This window comes from Heterodontus francisci, chromosome 1 (assembly GCF_036365525.1).
Source record: "Heterodontus francisci isolate sHetFra1 chromosome 1, sHetFra1.hap1, whole genome shotgun sequence".
Lineage (NCBI taxonomy): Eukaryota > Metazoa > Chordata > Chondrichthyes > Heterodontiformes > Heterodontidae > Heterodontus > Heterodontus francisci.
In genome coordinates this window covers 214,821,829-214,837,385 of record NC_090371.1, presented here as the reverse complement: position 1 = coordinate 214,837,385, position 15,557 = coordinate 214,821,829, and the positions used below count along the sequence as shown (strand labels likewise).

Below are 15,557 nucleotides of genomic sequence, written 5' to 3'. Positions count from 1 at the left end.
TGTTTCAGTAATGAGAGCAACTATTTTCAAACAGTTTAAAAAAAGGTTAAATGACTAGAAATGGCTAAAATAAACAAAAATGGGAAGAAATAAAACCTACTTACTTTGAACACTAAGGGGGAGAAATTTGTTCATGTAGCGCAGCAGTGTTATGCAGGCTTGTATTGATTCCCTGCACAGCCCTTGGCGCTGCCTGCCCCGGGAATTGACAAGTCTGCGTAGCGCCGCTGGGCTAATCAAACAAATTGCTCCCCCGAAGAATACTGGGCAAAGTCCTCTGTGAGTCAGTTTTTAAAAAAATGTTAGTTAAGGCCAAGCCGCTCTTCCTCCTTTGCTGTTGGCAATGCTTACCTATCTCCATCCTGCCTGGTGTCTCCACCCATCTTTGCTCCTTCTCACCCAGCCTTGCTCAAGACTCTACCTACCCAGAAGCCTTCACTCCCTCAGCTGCCCAATCCTAGTCCCACTCAAGCTGTATCCCAGTTCCTATGATTTTTATGGAGGCTGGAGGAAAAGGGTATAGAGGGGCGAGTGGAAATGAGCCTTAGTCTACCTATCCTCAGGAGAATGTGGAGTTAGGGGGAGGATGCAAGGGTGAGTGGGTTGTGCAAAGAGGAAGGGGAGTGAGGGGATGGTGGGAAACATAAGTGAAGGAAAAGGAGTAAATGATTGTGTAGAGCGAGGGAATAGCGAGAGGTAAATGGGGGAGGGGGGAAATGGGGGAGGGGACAAAAGAGAAGAATAGAAAGGAAGCTGCTGGGTGCAGCAGACTGCATTCTTCTCACATCCACCATTAGAAAATGCAGTTTGCAATCCTCAGGAGCTCTCTTCAGTACTATACTTCACCTCCCAAACAGAATGAAAAAAAAATGAAAAAGCAGAAGAGAGACAGTGAGAAACAACACAAGGAGAATAGTGAGAGAGAAACCAAATGCTTCACTTGACCATACATCATAGAAAATACAGGTGTTTATATATACTATAGCTCTTAAGTGGCATTGCTTCTGATGAGTTGGAGGTTTTATAAGAGCACGGTGATATAACAAGTACTATTGTTTAGTGCTCAGTCCGGCAAGGCTTTGATTTTAAAATTCTCATCTTTGTTTTAAAATCTCTCCATGGCTTCACCCCATCTCTGTAACATCCTCCAGCCCTACAAGTCTCCAAGATCGCTGCGCTCCTCCAACTCTGACCTCTCGCACATTCTCGATTTCCATCACTCCATCATTGGCGGCCGATAATTTTTTGCCCACCTGGGGCAGGTTCGGGACACAGAAACAGTCCCGACTTCCATTTCCTGCCCCCACAGGGAAAATCCTGCCCAAGATGTCAGCCTTGGCTCAGTAGTAGCACTCACACAACTAAATCAGGTGGTCATGAGTTCAAGCTCCTCTCCAAGACTTGAGTACATAATCCAGGTCACTATTACAGTGCAGAACCGAGGCAGTACTTCACTTTTGAAGTGTGCAAATTGCCTGTAACAGTCCCCACGTTACAATAACTATACTTCAGAAGTACTTGATAGGATGCCCAAAGTGTTTCACAGCCAAAGGTAGTGAAAGGGGCTAGATAAATGCAAGTTCTTTCTTTCTTCTTTCTACGATGAACTAATATCAATGGAGAAAGCTTCATATCAAGTAAATAGCTGAAAGGTCATCGATCTGAAACTTCAACTCTATTTCTCTCTCCACAGATGTTACCTGGCCTGCTGAGTATTTCCAGCATCTTCTGCTAGAAATTGGCAGTTTTGGCGATGGACCAGAGACAGAAGTTCAAATTTATTTCAGAGCCAACCAGAACATCAAGGCTGCAGCACCTTTGGTTTCAGTTTGAGTAAGCATTCACAAAGGAGATTAATTTGGGAAATGTAAGGTATTACATTCCTGGCAGAAGCTAAAGAGGATAGCTGAAGTGACAGTGTCATATGACTCATCCAAGACATTATACTACTTTGTAATTTGATATTGGAGTACACAAAGAATCCCAAACACAAGGGAGACACATTATTCCTTTCATACAATATATATATATGTTATAATTCAGAAACCAATTGTTAAAAACAACCACTGAAATGTTAAATGTCACCTCACTTGTATCTGTGTGGGATTCTAAGGCAGGTTTCTATTGTTGTAAAAGTTTATTTGCCTGTTTTTCTTTGAGTTTTTCAGTAGACTGCAGCATTATTCTTGCAGTGACAATACTGTAACAGATGAAATATATGGGAAGTATCGCATCAGGAAAATGCCATTACTCATTGTATAAAAATTGGTTTATGTCAGTCAAAGGGCTAACAAATACCTGGGCCCGCAAGATTACTTGTCACATTCATCAAAGGTAACATGACAAGCAATGCAGCTAAGACAAAATGCCCTATTTCTACCAGAAGCAAAACAGACAAGTTTCTGCTATCCTAATTTTGTGCAATTACTAAAAGTTTGAGTTTCCAATTTCTATATTTTTTCCATTTTTGATTCTGATTTTTGACCAAATTTTAGCCTTTGTTTATAGCAAAATGTTTTTAAAACGTGATTTCAAATTGCTGCCGTCGATACATAATCAATAACAGTGTTAATAACAGCACCCGATCTGCTGTCCTCTCAAGACAGATAGTCGTATGCCAAAACTTCAAATCAGAATGGATGAACAGGAGTTGTTGCGAGTTAGGACATGACCAGTAGAGTTTTGGATGGCCTCAGGTTTACAGATGGTAGAACATGGGAGACTGGCCAGAAGTGCACTGGAATAGTCAAGTCTAGAGGTAACAAATGCATGGATGAGAGTAAATAGGGAGAAATGTTTCCACTGGCAGAAGGGTTAGTCACCAGAAGACACAGATCTAAGGTAATTGACAAAAACCAGAACAGTTGTTATGGAGCTAGAATACACTGTCTGAAAGAGTATTGGAAGCAAATTCAATTGTAACTTTCAAAAGGGAATTGGATAAATACTTGAAAGGTGAAAAATTGCAGGGCACAGAGATAGAGCAGGAGAGTGGGACTAATTGGATAGCTCTTTCAAAGCACCGGCACTGCCACAATGGGCCTAGTAGCCTCCTTCAGTCCTGTTTGAATCTATGATCTGTTGCGTATAGACCTCTGCAGTCTTCGGCTTTCATCCCGCAACTGCAAACAGTAAAATCTCCAACTTGGTGTATAAATGAAGTTTATTAATAATTACAAGGTTATAGGTTGCGTGATTTAAATGCTCATTACGTAGATTGTGCACCTAGCCCCATGCAGTTAATGAGCATTCAAACATACAGTTTGAAAGTTGCTGAAAGGCACATGGTATTTTATTTGATTCGGCTATTTTTAAATATTGCCAGAAGCAAAACTAAATATTTGCCTCCAGTGTTTATCTGACAAAAAAAGTCGTTTGACAATTCCTGTCTAAATGTTAATTTCTCATTGGTTTTCAGTTTAAACCTAAACCTGGAAATGACATTTTTTCATCAAAATTTTTCCTTCGATATAACAGCGTCTGAACAACCCACACTATTAATGAGCAAATCAATCAGCAACTTGAGGCGAGGAAGAGATACCGTATGATTGCAAATCGCCATAAGTTGCTGGCCAGTTTGCTCTGCTCACATCAGTTTCAAGAAAATAGTATCTCGCACTTAACCTACCCTTTCAGGAAGTTGCTGTATTTTCATATTAATTGCCCGTTAAACTTGTGACAGAAAGTAACTTTTGTCATTTAAATTGTAAATACCCTATTAACTATGTTATAATTGTCTAAAATAGAGGCATTTTGTCGAAGCTTTTCATCTTGCACTCATCGGGACAATTCACAAAAACATCAATGTAAGGGAAACAAATTTATACTGTATGAAAAAAGAGTGCTCATTGGTTCGCAAGTGGACTCTGACTGGTAGAGGCATTGCCATGGAGAGTGCACCAGTTTACGGTGACTGACAGTTAACTGTCAAGCTTTGTTTGAAATTTAAACCAGACAGCATGACTTTGATTGGTCAAGGCATTGCCCTGAGGGACGAACCAGCGAATGGCTGTCACTTATTTTGTTAGTATAAGTTTGTTGTTTACCTTACATTGGTATTCTTGTCAATTGTCCTGATTAATGCAAGACAAAAAGCTTTGACAAAATGTCTCTATTTTCAGCAATATTCAAGTTCTGTACTACCAAATGACTATATGTTATAATTGTGAATGATTGTCAACCAACCTCTTGTGCACATAAGTAAACAATTAAAAAATAGTCTCATTCCTTCAAGATGTGAATTGTTTTACATTTTAAAAATGTAAAATTTTAATTTTTGTTTTACTGCTCCTTTCCATCTCTTTCTCTGTCAAATATTCCTTTCCAGCTCCTTATTTCTCTTTCTATACCTAATTTGACATTGACTTGACCCACTCTAATACACCCTCTTTCTCAGTCGTTACTGTTTATTTATCAATCCTTAAATATCATTAAGCAGATACACTGTTGTCCCAACATTTACCAAAATCCCAGATGCCCTGATGCCCTCGCTGCACAGTTCCAGCAATCCATGTGCAAATTGGCAGAGGTCAAATAAGATTAGAGAAATGAATGCATGGCTCAAAGACTGGTGTGGCAGAAGTGGGTTCTGGTTCGTGGGGCACTGGCATCAGTACTGGAGAAAGTGGGGGCTGTACCATTGGGACTGTCTACACCTGAACTGTGCTGGGACCAGTGTTCCAGCAAGCTGCATAACTAGGGAAGTAGACAGGGTTTTAAACAAAATAGTGGGGGTAAGGGATCAAATTTGGGAAGATGTGATAAATCAAAGAGTAGAGACAAAGCAAGAGAGAAAGGTATTAATATGGGAAATGATAAACAGACCATGACATAAAGGGACAGAGTATAAATCTAAGAAAAATGAGCAGATAAGGCTAGACGTTACAAAAATAATAAAAAAGGACAAAACTACAGGCTCTATATCTGAATACACGTAGCTTTTGAAACAAAACAAATGAACTGATAGCACAAATAGAAATAAATATGATCTGATAGCCATTACAGAGACATGGCTGCAGGATGACATAAATTGGGACCTGAATAATGAAGGGTATATGACATTTAGAAAGGACAAGAATCTAGGAAAGGTGGAGGGGTGGCTCTGTTAATTAATGATGGTATTGGCACAATAGAGAGGGATGACCCAAGTTCAGGAGACGAGGATGCAGAAGTGGTTTGGGTAGAGATGAGAAATGATAAAGGCAAGAAGTCACTTGTGGGAGTGGTGTACAGGCACCTAACAGTAACCACATGGTACGACGGGGTATAAAGGAAGAAATAATGTCAGAAAGGTATGGCGATAATCATGGGGGGTTTTAATCTACATAGACTGAAAAAAATCAGATGGACAAAGGTAGCCTAGATGAGGAGCTCATTAAATGTTTTCTGGATAGTTTCTTAGAACAGTACGTTCTGGAGCCAACCAGACAGGATATACTAGACTTGGTATTAGGCAACGAGATAGGATTAATTGATGACCTCAAAGTGAAGGCATCCCTAGGTAGCAGCAATCATAATATGATTGAATTTTACATTCAGTTTGAGAGAGAGGAGTGGGTCTAAGACTAGCATTTTAAACTTAAATAAGGGCAATTATGAGGGATTGAAAGCAGAGCTAGCTAAAGTGAACTGGCAAATTAGGTTAAGGGATAGGTCAATAGAGATGCAGTGGCAGAGATTTAAGTGGATATTTCAGAATACACAGAATAGATACATTTCAACGAAGAAGAAAAATCCCAAGGGGAGGACCCGCCATCCGTGGTTAACTACAACAGTTAAAGATAGTATCAAACTTAAAGAAAAAGCCTAGAATTGCGCAAAGATGGGAGGCAGGTCAGAAGATTGGACAGAATATAAAAAACAGCAAAGAATGACTAAAAGATTGATAAGGAAGGTAAAATTAGAGTATGGGAGAAATCTAGCTAGAAATATAAAGACAGATAGTAAGAGTTTCTATAGACATTTAAAAGAAAAGAGTTATCAAAGTGAGTATTGGTCCTATCGAAAGTGAGCCTGGGAAATTAATAATGGAAAATAAGGAGATGGCAGATGAATTAACAGGTATTTTGCATTGGTCTTCACTGTACAGGTCACACGTAACATCACGGAAATAGCTATAAATCAGGAAATGGAAGGGAGGGAGGAACTCAAGAAAATTACAATCACCAGGCACATGGTACTGAGCAAATTGTTGGAACCACGGGCTGACAAGTCCCCGGATCCTGATGGACTTCATCCTAAGGTGTAAAAAGAAGTGGCTAGTGAGATAGTTGATGCATTGGTTTTAATTTTCCAAAATTCCATTGATTTAGGGACGGTTCCATTAGATTGGAAAATAGCAAATGTAACTCCTTTATTCAAAAGGGAGGGAGACAGACAGCAGGAAACTACAGGCCAGTTAGCTTAACATCTGCCTTAGGGAAAATATTAGAGGGTATTATTAAAGATGTTATAGTAGGGACACTTAGAAAAATTAAAGGTAATCAAGCAGAGTCAATATGGTTTTGTGAAAGGGAAATCATGTTTAACCAATTTATTGGAATTCTTTGAAGGAGTAACATGTGCTGTGGATAAAGGGGAACCGGTGGATGTACTGTACTTAGATTTCCAGAAGGCATTTGATAAGGTGCCACATCAAAGGTTATTGCGGAAAATAAAAGCTCATGGTGTAGGGGATAACATATTGGCATGGATAGAAGATTGGGCTAGCTAACAGGAAACAGAGAGTAGACATAAATGGGTCATTTTCTGGTTGGCAAGATATAACAAGTGGTGTGCCACAGGGATCGGTGCTAGTAGGAAAGTAAGTTGTGAAGAGGACATAAGGAGGCTATGAAGGGATATAGACGGGTTAAGTGAGTGGACAAAAATCTGGCAAATGGAGTATAATGTGGGAAAATGTGAAACTGTCCATTTTGGAAGAATAAAAAATAAGCATATTATCTAAATGGCAAGAGATTGCAGAGCTCTGAGATGCAGAGGGATCTAGGTGTCTTCGTGTATGAATCGCAAAATGTTAGTATGCAGGTACAGCAAGTAATTAGGAAAGCTAACAGAATGCTATCATTTATTGTGAGGGGAATTGAATACGAAAGTAGGGAGGTTATGCTGCAGTTATACAGGGCATTGGTGAGACCACATCTAGAGTACTGTGTACAATATTGGTCTCCTTATTTAAGGAAAAATGTAATTGCTTTGGAAGCAGTTCAGAGAAGGTTTACTAGACTATTACCTGGAATGCGGGGGTTGTCTTATGAAGAAAAGTTGGACAGTCTAGGCTTGTATTCGCTGGAGTTTAGAAGAGCAAGAGAAGACTTGATTGAAACATATTAAGATCCTGAGGGGTCTTGACAGGGTGGATGTGAAAAGGATGTTTCCTCTTGTGGTAGAATCTCAAACTAGGAGTCACTGTTCAAAAATAAGGGGTCCCCCACTTAAGACAGAGATGAGCAGAATTTTTTTTTCACAGAGGCTCGTGAGTCTTTGGAAGTCTCTTCCTCAAAAGGCAGTGGAAGCAGTCTTTGAATATTTTTAAGGCAGAGGTAGATAGATTCTTGATAAAGCAAAGGGGTGAAAGGTTATCAGGGGTAAGCGGGAATTTGGAAGTGAGGTTACAGTAGATCAGCCTTGATCTTGTTGAATGGCGGAGCAGGCTCAAGGGGCCGTGTGGCCTACTCCTGCTCCTAATTCGTATGTTCAATTTTGCAAGCATTTTTTTATAAAGCTAAATGTGCATGAACAAGTCTACCAAACAGGGCATGCCACGAGATGCCTCAAGCCAGCAAATCTGGTCCACTGTAAATACAAAACACACTAATTCTTTACCTATAAAATTCTAACAGGACTTGGCAGGGTAGATGCAGGAACGATGTTCCCGATGGTGGGGGAGTCCAGAACCAGGGGTCATAGTCTAAGGATACGGGGTAAACCTTTCAGGACTGAGATGAGGAGAAATTTCTTCACCCAGAGAGTGGTGAGCCTGTGGAATTCGCTACCACAGAAAGCAGTTGAGGCCAAAACATTTTATGTTTTCAAAAAGGAGTTAGATACAGTTCTTGGGTCTAAAGAGATCAAAGGGTATGGGGTGAAAGCGGGAACAGGCGACTGAGTTGGATGATCAGCCATGATCATAATGAATGGCGGAGTAGGTTCGAAGGGCCGAATGGCCTACTCCTGCTCCTATTTTCTATGTTTCTAATGACATTTAGTGGTAGAAACGTGGTACTGCAAGTGGCCAGCTGAATGCAGAATGAATCATTCAGATTATAACCCTAGAAATTATGTCCATTCAGCGCAAAATTAAGATGATTCTAAACGAGTGCACACATTAACTTACCTACAGTCTCTACAAGAACTAGATCATATCCTGCCCCTTCGCACAAAATAATTGCTTCATTTGTGGTTCCGGTAACTCCCCCCAACATACCCAGAGTGGGTGATGGACGGATGTAAGCATTCATATCTCTTGAAAGTTCAGTCATACGTGTTTTGTCACCCAAAAGTGATCCTGAAATTGAAATAGCAAAATTAAAAGTCAATTTCTTTCATGAAATATAGCACTATTATATTTGACACAATTTTAAGAATGTTGTAATTTTGAAATGTTCTATGGCATCAGGTGGCAGGACCGTATCTCCAACACAGAAGTCCTCGAGGCGGCCAACATCCCCAGCTTATACACACTACTGAGTCAGCGGCCCTTGAGATGGCTTGGCCATGTGAGCCGCATGGAAGATGGCAGGATCCCCAAAGACACATTGTACAGCGAGCTCGCCACTGGTATCAGACCCATCGGCCGTCCATGTCTCCGCTTTAAAGATGTCTGCAAACGCGACATGAAATCCTGTGACATTGATCACAAGTCGTGGGAGTCAGTTGCCAGCGTTCGCCAGAGCTGGCGGACAGCCATAAAGGCGGGGCTAAAGTGTGGCGAGTCAAACAGACTTAGCAGTTGGTAGGAAAAAAGACAGAGGCGCAAGGGAAGAGCCAACTGTGTAACAGCCCCGACAATCAAATTTTTCTGCAGCACCTGTGGAAGAGCCTGTCACTCTAGAATTGGCCTTCATAGCCACTCCAGGCACTGCTCCACACACCACTGACCACCTCCAAGCGCTTACCCATTGTCTCTCGAGATAAGGAGGCCAAAGAAAAAAAAAATGTTCAAATACTGCTAATTTGTTTATTCCAGCAAGAAAAAACATATAGTTCAGTGTGATCTCTTGGCAACCAGATTTCAAAAACTCATAAGCATCTGAAGTGGGCATACAAACAATTGTTAACAGACCAGTAAACTATCAAAGAAAAGAATCATTGAATAGAATCAAAGAATATTACAACACAGAAGTCGTCCAGTCGGCCTGATATGCCTGTGCCGACTCTTTGAAAGCTGCCCAGCTTAGTCCCACACTCTAGCTTTTTCTCCATAACCCTGCAAATTACTTCTCTTCAAATACAAGCCTCTGGAAAGTTCCTTTCAGATAGTGCATTCAGATCATAACAACGCTCAGTGTGAAATAATTTCTTCTCATTTCCCCTTTAGCTCTTTTGCTGATTATTTAAATTTATGATCTCTGGTTGCCAATCCACTTGCTACAGGAAGTAACTTCTTTATCAAAACCCCTCATTATTTTGATTACCTCTATTCGGTGTCTTTTAACCTTCTCTTTAGTTTAGTTTTAGTTTTAGAGATACAGCACTGAAACAGGCCCTTCAGCCCACCGAGTCTGTGCCGACCATCAACCACCCATCTATACTAATCCTACACCAATCCCATATTCCTAGCACATCCCCACCTGTCCCTATATTTCCCTACCACCTACCTATACTAGGGGCAATTTATAATGGCCAATTTACCTACCAACCTGCAAGTCTTTTGGCTTGTGGGAGGAAAACGGAGCACCCGGAGAAAACCCACGCAGACACAGGGAGAACTTGCAAACTCCACACAGGCAGTACCCAGAATTGAACCCGGGTCGCTGGAGCTGTGAGGCTGCGGTGCTAACCACTGCGCTCAAAGAACAATCCCAGCTTCTCCAATCTCTCCACATAACTGAAGTCCCTCATCCACGGTAACATCCTGGTAAACCTCTTCACCAGTTCCAAGGTCTCGATATCTTTCCTAAAGTGCAATTCCCTGAATTGTGCACAATATTCCAACTGAAGCCTATCCAGTGATGTGTAAAACTTTAGCATGACTTCCTTGTTTTTGTATTCAATGCCCTATTTACTGAGCCAGATATCCCATATGCTTCCTTAACCGTCTTATCAACTTACCCACCACATTCAAAAGATTTATGAATATGCACCATTCAGACCCTCTGCTCTTGCACCCACTCAAAATAGTATTTACATCAGACTGTCCATCTATTTTGTTTCTCTCAAACTGCATCACTTCACATTTATCCACATTAAATTGCACTACCATGAGTCTGCCCATTTCACCTATCTGTCTACGTCCTCCTGAAGTCTTCTAATATTCTGCTCACTAATTACTACGTTGCCAGGTTTTGCACCATTTGCAAACTTCAAAACTGTATTCCCTATACCCAAGTCTAGGTCATTTATATAACAAAAGAAATCGATGGTCCTAATATCGACCCTTGGGGACCCTATTATATACTTCTCTTTAGTCAGAAAAACATCTGTTCACTTCTACTCTCTGCCTCCTAAACCTTAGACAATTACATACCCTAGTTGCCACCGTCCCTGTAATACCAGTGTTTCTATTTTTCCAAATAAATCTGTTAAAAGGTACTTTATCAAATGTGTTTTGAAAATCTATATATTTCTACTGCATTGCCTTCATCAACCTTCTCTGTTATTTCATCAAAGAACTTAATCAGGTTAGTCAGACACAATTTATCTTTCAATAAATTTGTGCTGGCTGGCCATTATTAGCCTAGGCTCCTCCAAGTGACAACTAATTTTGACAATGGTCTCTAGTAGTTTTCCACCACTGACATTAGACTGATTAGACTGTAGTTACCAGGTTTATTCCTCTCCCTTTTTTTGAATAGGCATATAAGGTTTACAATCCTCCAGCCTTCAGGCACCCCTCCTATTTCGAAGGAGGATTGAAAGACTGTGGTCAGAGCTTCTGCTATCTCCACCCTAGTTTCCTTCAGCAATCAAGGATGCATCCCACCTGGACTCATTAACTTTGAGTAAAGCCAAACTACTTAGCACCTCCTTTCTGTTTTTAACTTATCCAATATTTCTACTTTCTCCTCCTCAACTGCAACATTAACTTTATCTGCTTTTTCTTGTGAAGACATGCACAATATTCATTCAGTACCTCTCTTCACAAGATTTCCTTTGTGTCCCTAATCAGCCCAACCATGCCTTTAACTATATTTTTACATGTTTATAAAAGGTTTTTTTATAAAAGGTTTTGGGGTTCCCTTTTTATGTTACCCACTAATCTTTTGTCATACTCTCTCTTTACCTTTATGTCCTTTTTCAATTTTGCCCAGACGCTTGTTTCTATTGTATTCTGTACTTGGCATCTCAAACCATTTTTGGTTTTATTTTAACCTCGACTTCCTTCGGCATTCTGGGAGCTCTAACTTCAGATGCCCCATCTTTCCTCCTCTTGGGAACATTCTTGGTTTGCACCTTAACTATCTCCACCTTGAAGGCATGTTATTGCTCATTTACTGTTTTCTTAGATAATCTGTGCTTTCCACTCCACTTACGCCAGATCCCTGCCCAAATCTCAAAATTGGTTCTCTTCCAGTTGGGTATTTTCACCTTTGATTTTTCTTTTGTTTCCATTAACTTCTTTAAATTTAAGTATATTATGATCTTTATAACATTTCTACTTATGGAACTTTTCCCCGTTACACATTAAGTATCCCAAAGAGTGTGAATACATGCAGTGGCCATCTCTTTGAAGTATCAGAAAAGAGTAATGTGAATAATGTTTGCTCCCCACTTACGTAAAGAAAGAAAACTGATTTTATGTTCTCCCACTGCAACACAATCCACTTGCCCTACTTCATTCCCCAGAACAGTTTCCTTCTTCACGGGGCTAGAAACATACTGATCAAGGAATTAAATCTATACACATTTCAGAATTTCTTCACCCTCACTGCCTTCTATTGTTTTTTTTGCCAGTCTATAGGGTAATTGAATGCTCCTACAATGACTGCTCTATTATTTTTACATTTCTCTGAAATTTGGTTTCCAGATTTGCTCCTCTCTTTTTCACTATTTGTGCTACTTACTGCAGTGTGGTAGTTTGGTGTGGGTGGTGGCCATTTAGCTGTGGAAGCTATGAGTTTAAGCTTGGCTTCATGACTTGAACACATAACCTAGGCATAAAACTTCAGCACAGTACCAAGAGAATGCTACATTTTTGCAGATGTCATCTTTCAGATGCGATGTTAAATTAAGGCCCCATTTGCCTTCTCAGGCAGACATAAAAGATCCCATGGTATTATTCAGAGGAGGGGAGTTTTCCAGGCGCTTTGTCCAATGTTTATCCCTTAACGGACATGCTGCTCCACAATTCCCCATCTTTCCATCCCTCTGTACAGACCAAAGCATTGTCCTCTTGGCCAAAATCCTGAAACACTAAAACAGATTCTCTAGTTATTTATCCCACTACTGTTCAAGAGACTTTACTGTGCACATATATGCTGCCATGTTTGTCTACATTACAACAATGACTACATTTCAAAAAGTACTTCAATGGCTATGAGGCATTTTGGAACATCCCAAGGATGTGAAAGGCACTTTATAAATGCAAGTTTATTCTTCTTTCTTTGAGTGCACAATCTAGGCTGACACTCCAATGCAGTACTGAAGGTTGCTGCATTGTTGAAGGTATCATCTTTTGGATGAGACATTATCTAAGGCCCTATCAACCTTCAGTGATTGAGTTGAACATTAAGCATCCCATGACATGACTCAAACAAAAGCAGCCAGTTCCCCAGTGTACTTTCTCAACACCACCAGCAAGAAAAGATTTATTAGTCATTCATTTGAGTGCTATTTGTGGGAGCTTATTGTGTGCAAATTGGTTGTCACGTTTACCTATTCACTGAAGCAATTAAGTCAACCATTAATATTTCAGTGTGAATGTTATCATACTATAAATACAGGAAGAGCATCAGCTATGGTTATGTCATGACACATGCTTCTGGGAAAATCAGATTTGGACAATAACAAAACTACTGTGTGAAATGCACAGTATGATAAAAAGGCCAGCTAGGTGTAAGGACAAGGTTTTCAGATAATTGTATAAACTCAACTTTGCTCTCATGTCGCCAGAACACCTTGCTGTAACCTCTTGTGACAAAATGCATGGTGTAACCCAAGTGCATGGTGCATGAGATATCCTATCACATTGTGGTATAGTGCATTGTCAGACAAGTTCTTGATTTGAGTCATATCATCTGAGCAGGTAATAATGGACACAATACCCTTCAGTAAAGAAATACAATAATCTTAACAGGAGCACTGTTAGACCACAATATTGGTCAAGAAGTGGTGTATAACTGTATTTGGCTTCGGAACTCCTAGGTTAAGTAGAGAAAGAAAATCACAGAACTCTGCTGGAAGCAAACATGGATGTTGAATGAGGACATGATCAAATAACCTTCCAACACTTACATTAGAATAAAACTACATCATCACCCGACAAAGTATAAAATAAAAATAATGAATATTTGGAAGTGATGTTGGAAAAGGTTATAAGAGATAGGATTTATAATCATCTTGAAAAGAATAAGTTCATTAGCGATAGTCAGCATGGTTTTGTGAAGGGTAGGTCGTGCCTCACAAACCTTATTGAGTTTTTTGAGAAGGTGACCAAACAGGTGGATGAGGGTAAAGCTGTGGATGTGGTGTATATGGATTTCAGTAAGGCGTTTGATAAGGTTCCCCACGGTAGGCTATTGCAGAAAATACGGAAGTATTGGATTGAAGGTGATTTAGTGCTTTGGATCAGAAATTGGCTAGCTGAAAGAAGACAGAGGGTGGTGGTTGATGGCAAATGTTCATCCTGGAGTTTAGTTACTAGTGGTGTACCGCAAGGATCTGTTTTGGGGTCACTGCTGTTTGTCATTTTTATAAATGACCTGGATGAGGGTGTAGAAGGGTGGGTTAGTAAATTTGCGGATGACACGAAGGTCGGTGGAGTTGTGGATAGTGCCGAAGGATGTTGTAGGTTACAGAGGGACATAGATAGGCTGCAGAGCTGGGCTGAGAGATGGCAAATGGAGTTTAATATGGAAAAGTGTGAGGTGATTCACTTTGGAAGGAGTAACAGGAATGCAGAGTACTGGGCTAATGGGAAGATTCTTGATAGTGTAGATGAGCAGAGAGATCTTGGTGTCCAGGTACATAAATCCCTGAACGTTGCCACCCAGGTTAATAGGGCTGTTAAGAAGGCATATGGTGTGTTAGCTTTTATTAGTAGGGGGATCGAGTTTCGGAGTCATGAGGTCATGCAGCAGCTGTACAAAACTCTGGTGCGGCCGCACCTGGAGTATTGCGTGCAGTTCTGGTCACCGCATTATAGGAAGGATGTGGAAGCTTTGGAAAGGGTGCAGAGGAGATTTACTAGGATGTTGCCTGGTATGGAGGGAAGGTCTTACGAGGAAAGGCTGAGGGACTTGAGGTTGTTTTCGTTAGAGAGGAGGAGGAGGAGAGGTGACTTAATAGAAACATATAAGATAATCAGAGGGTTAGATAGGGTGGATAGTGAGAGTCTTTTTCCTCGGATGGTGATGGCAAACACGAGGGGACATAGCTTTAAGTTGAGAGGTGATAGATATAGGACAGATGTCAGAGGTAGTTTCTTTACTCAGAGAGTAGTAGGGGCGTGGAACGCCCTGCCTGCAAAAGTAGTAGACTCGCCAACTTTAAGGGCATTTAAGTGGTCATTGGATAGACATATGGATGAAAATGGAATAGTGTAGGTCAGATGGTTTCACAGGTCGGCGCAACATCAAGGGCCGAAGGGCCTGTACTGCGCTGTAATGTTCTATGTTCTATTACAAGTTCATAATCAGATTTTGGGTAACAAAATTGTGGCAAAACAAGATCTATTCTATTCCAAAATAAAAAATTAGCTGAGCAAATTCAAATTGGTTTCCATTAACTGACATTTATGCCAATCATTCCAAAGAACAGTAAACATTTATAGCACAGGAAGTCATTTGGCCCATCATGTTGCTGGTTGCACTTTGCTGGAGCAATCCAAACTAATCTCACAGCCCTGCTCCTTCTCCATAGCTGTAGCTTCCTCTGCTTCAAATGTTCATCTAAACTTTCCTTAAAAGATTAAATGGTTTTAGCCTCAATTACTCCAAGAAAAAGCATTCCATGCCCTAAAGATAGAAAGAACAAACTTGCATTTATATAGCAGCTTTCACGAGTCACTGACCAGATAATCTGCTTTTAATGGTGTTGATTAAGAAATAAATATAGGCAGGACAGCTCCCCTGCTTTTCTTCAAAAAGTACATGGGATCTTTTACATCCACTTGAATGGGTACAGAAGGCCACGATTTAATGTCTCATCCAAAAGTGCAGCATTCCTTCAGTACTGGA

At 40.4% G+C, this 15,557-nt stretch overlaps 1 protein-coding gene across 2 annotated transcripts in view; it reads right to left on the bottom strand.

Annotated features, from left to right (window-relative positions):
* The window catches only part of mmaa (metabolism of cobalamin associated A), a 51,471-nt gene that overhangs the window by 17,821 nt on the left and 18,093 nt on the right, over window positions 1–15,557 (bottom strand). For both annotated transcript variants that reach the window (XM_068041385.1, XM_068041393.1), the window contains exon 3: window positions 8,336–8,506. In XM_068041385.1, the coding sequence (XP_067897486.1) occupies window positions 8,336–8,506 (171 nt within the window). The remainder of the gene's footprint in view (window positions 1–8,335; window positions 8,507–15,557) is intronic.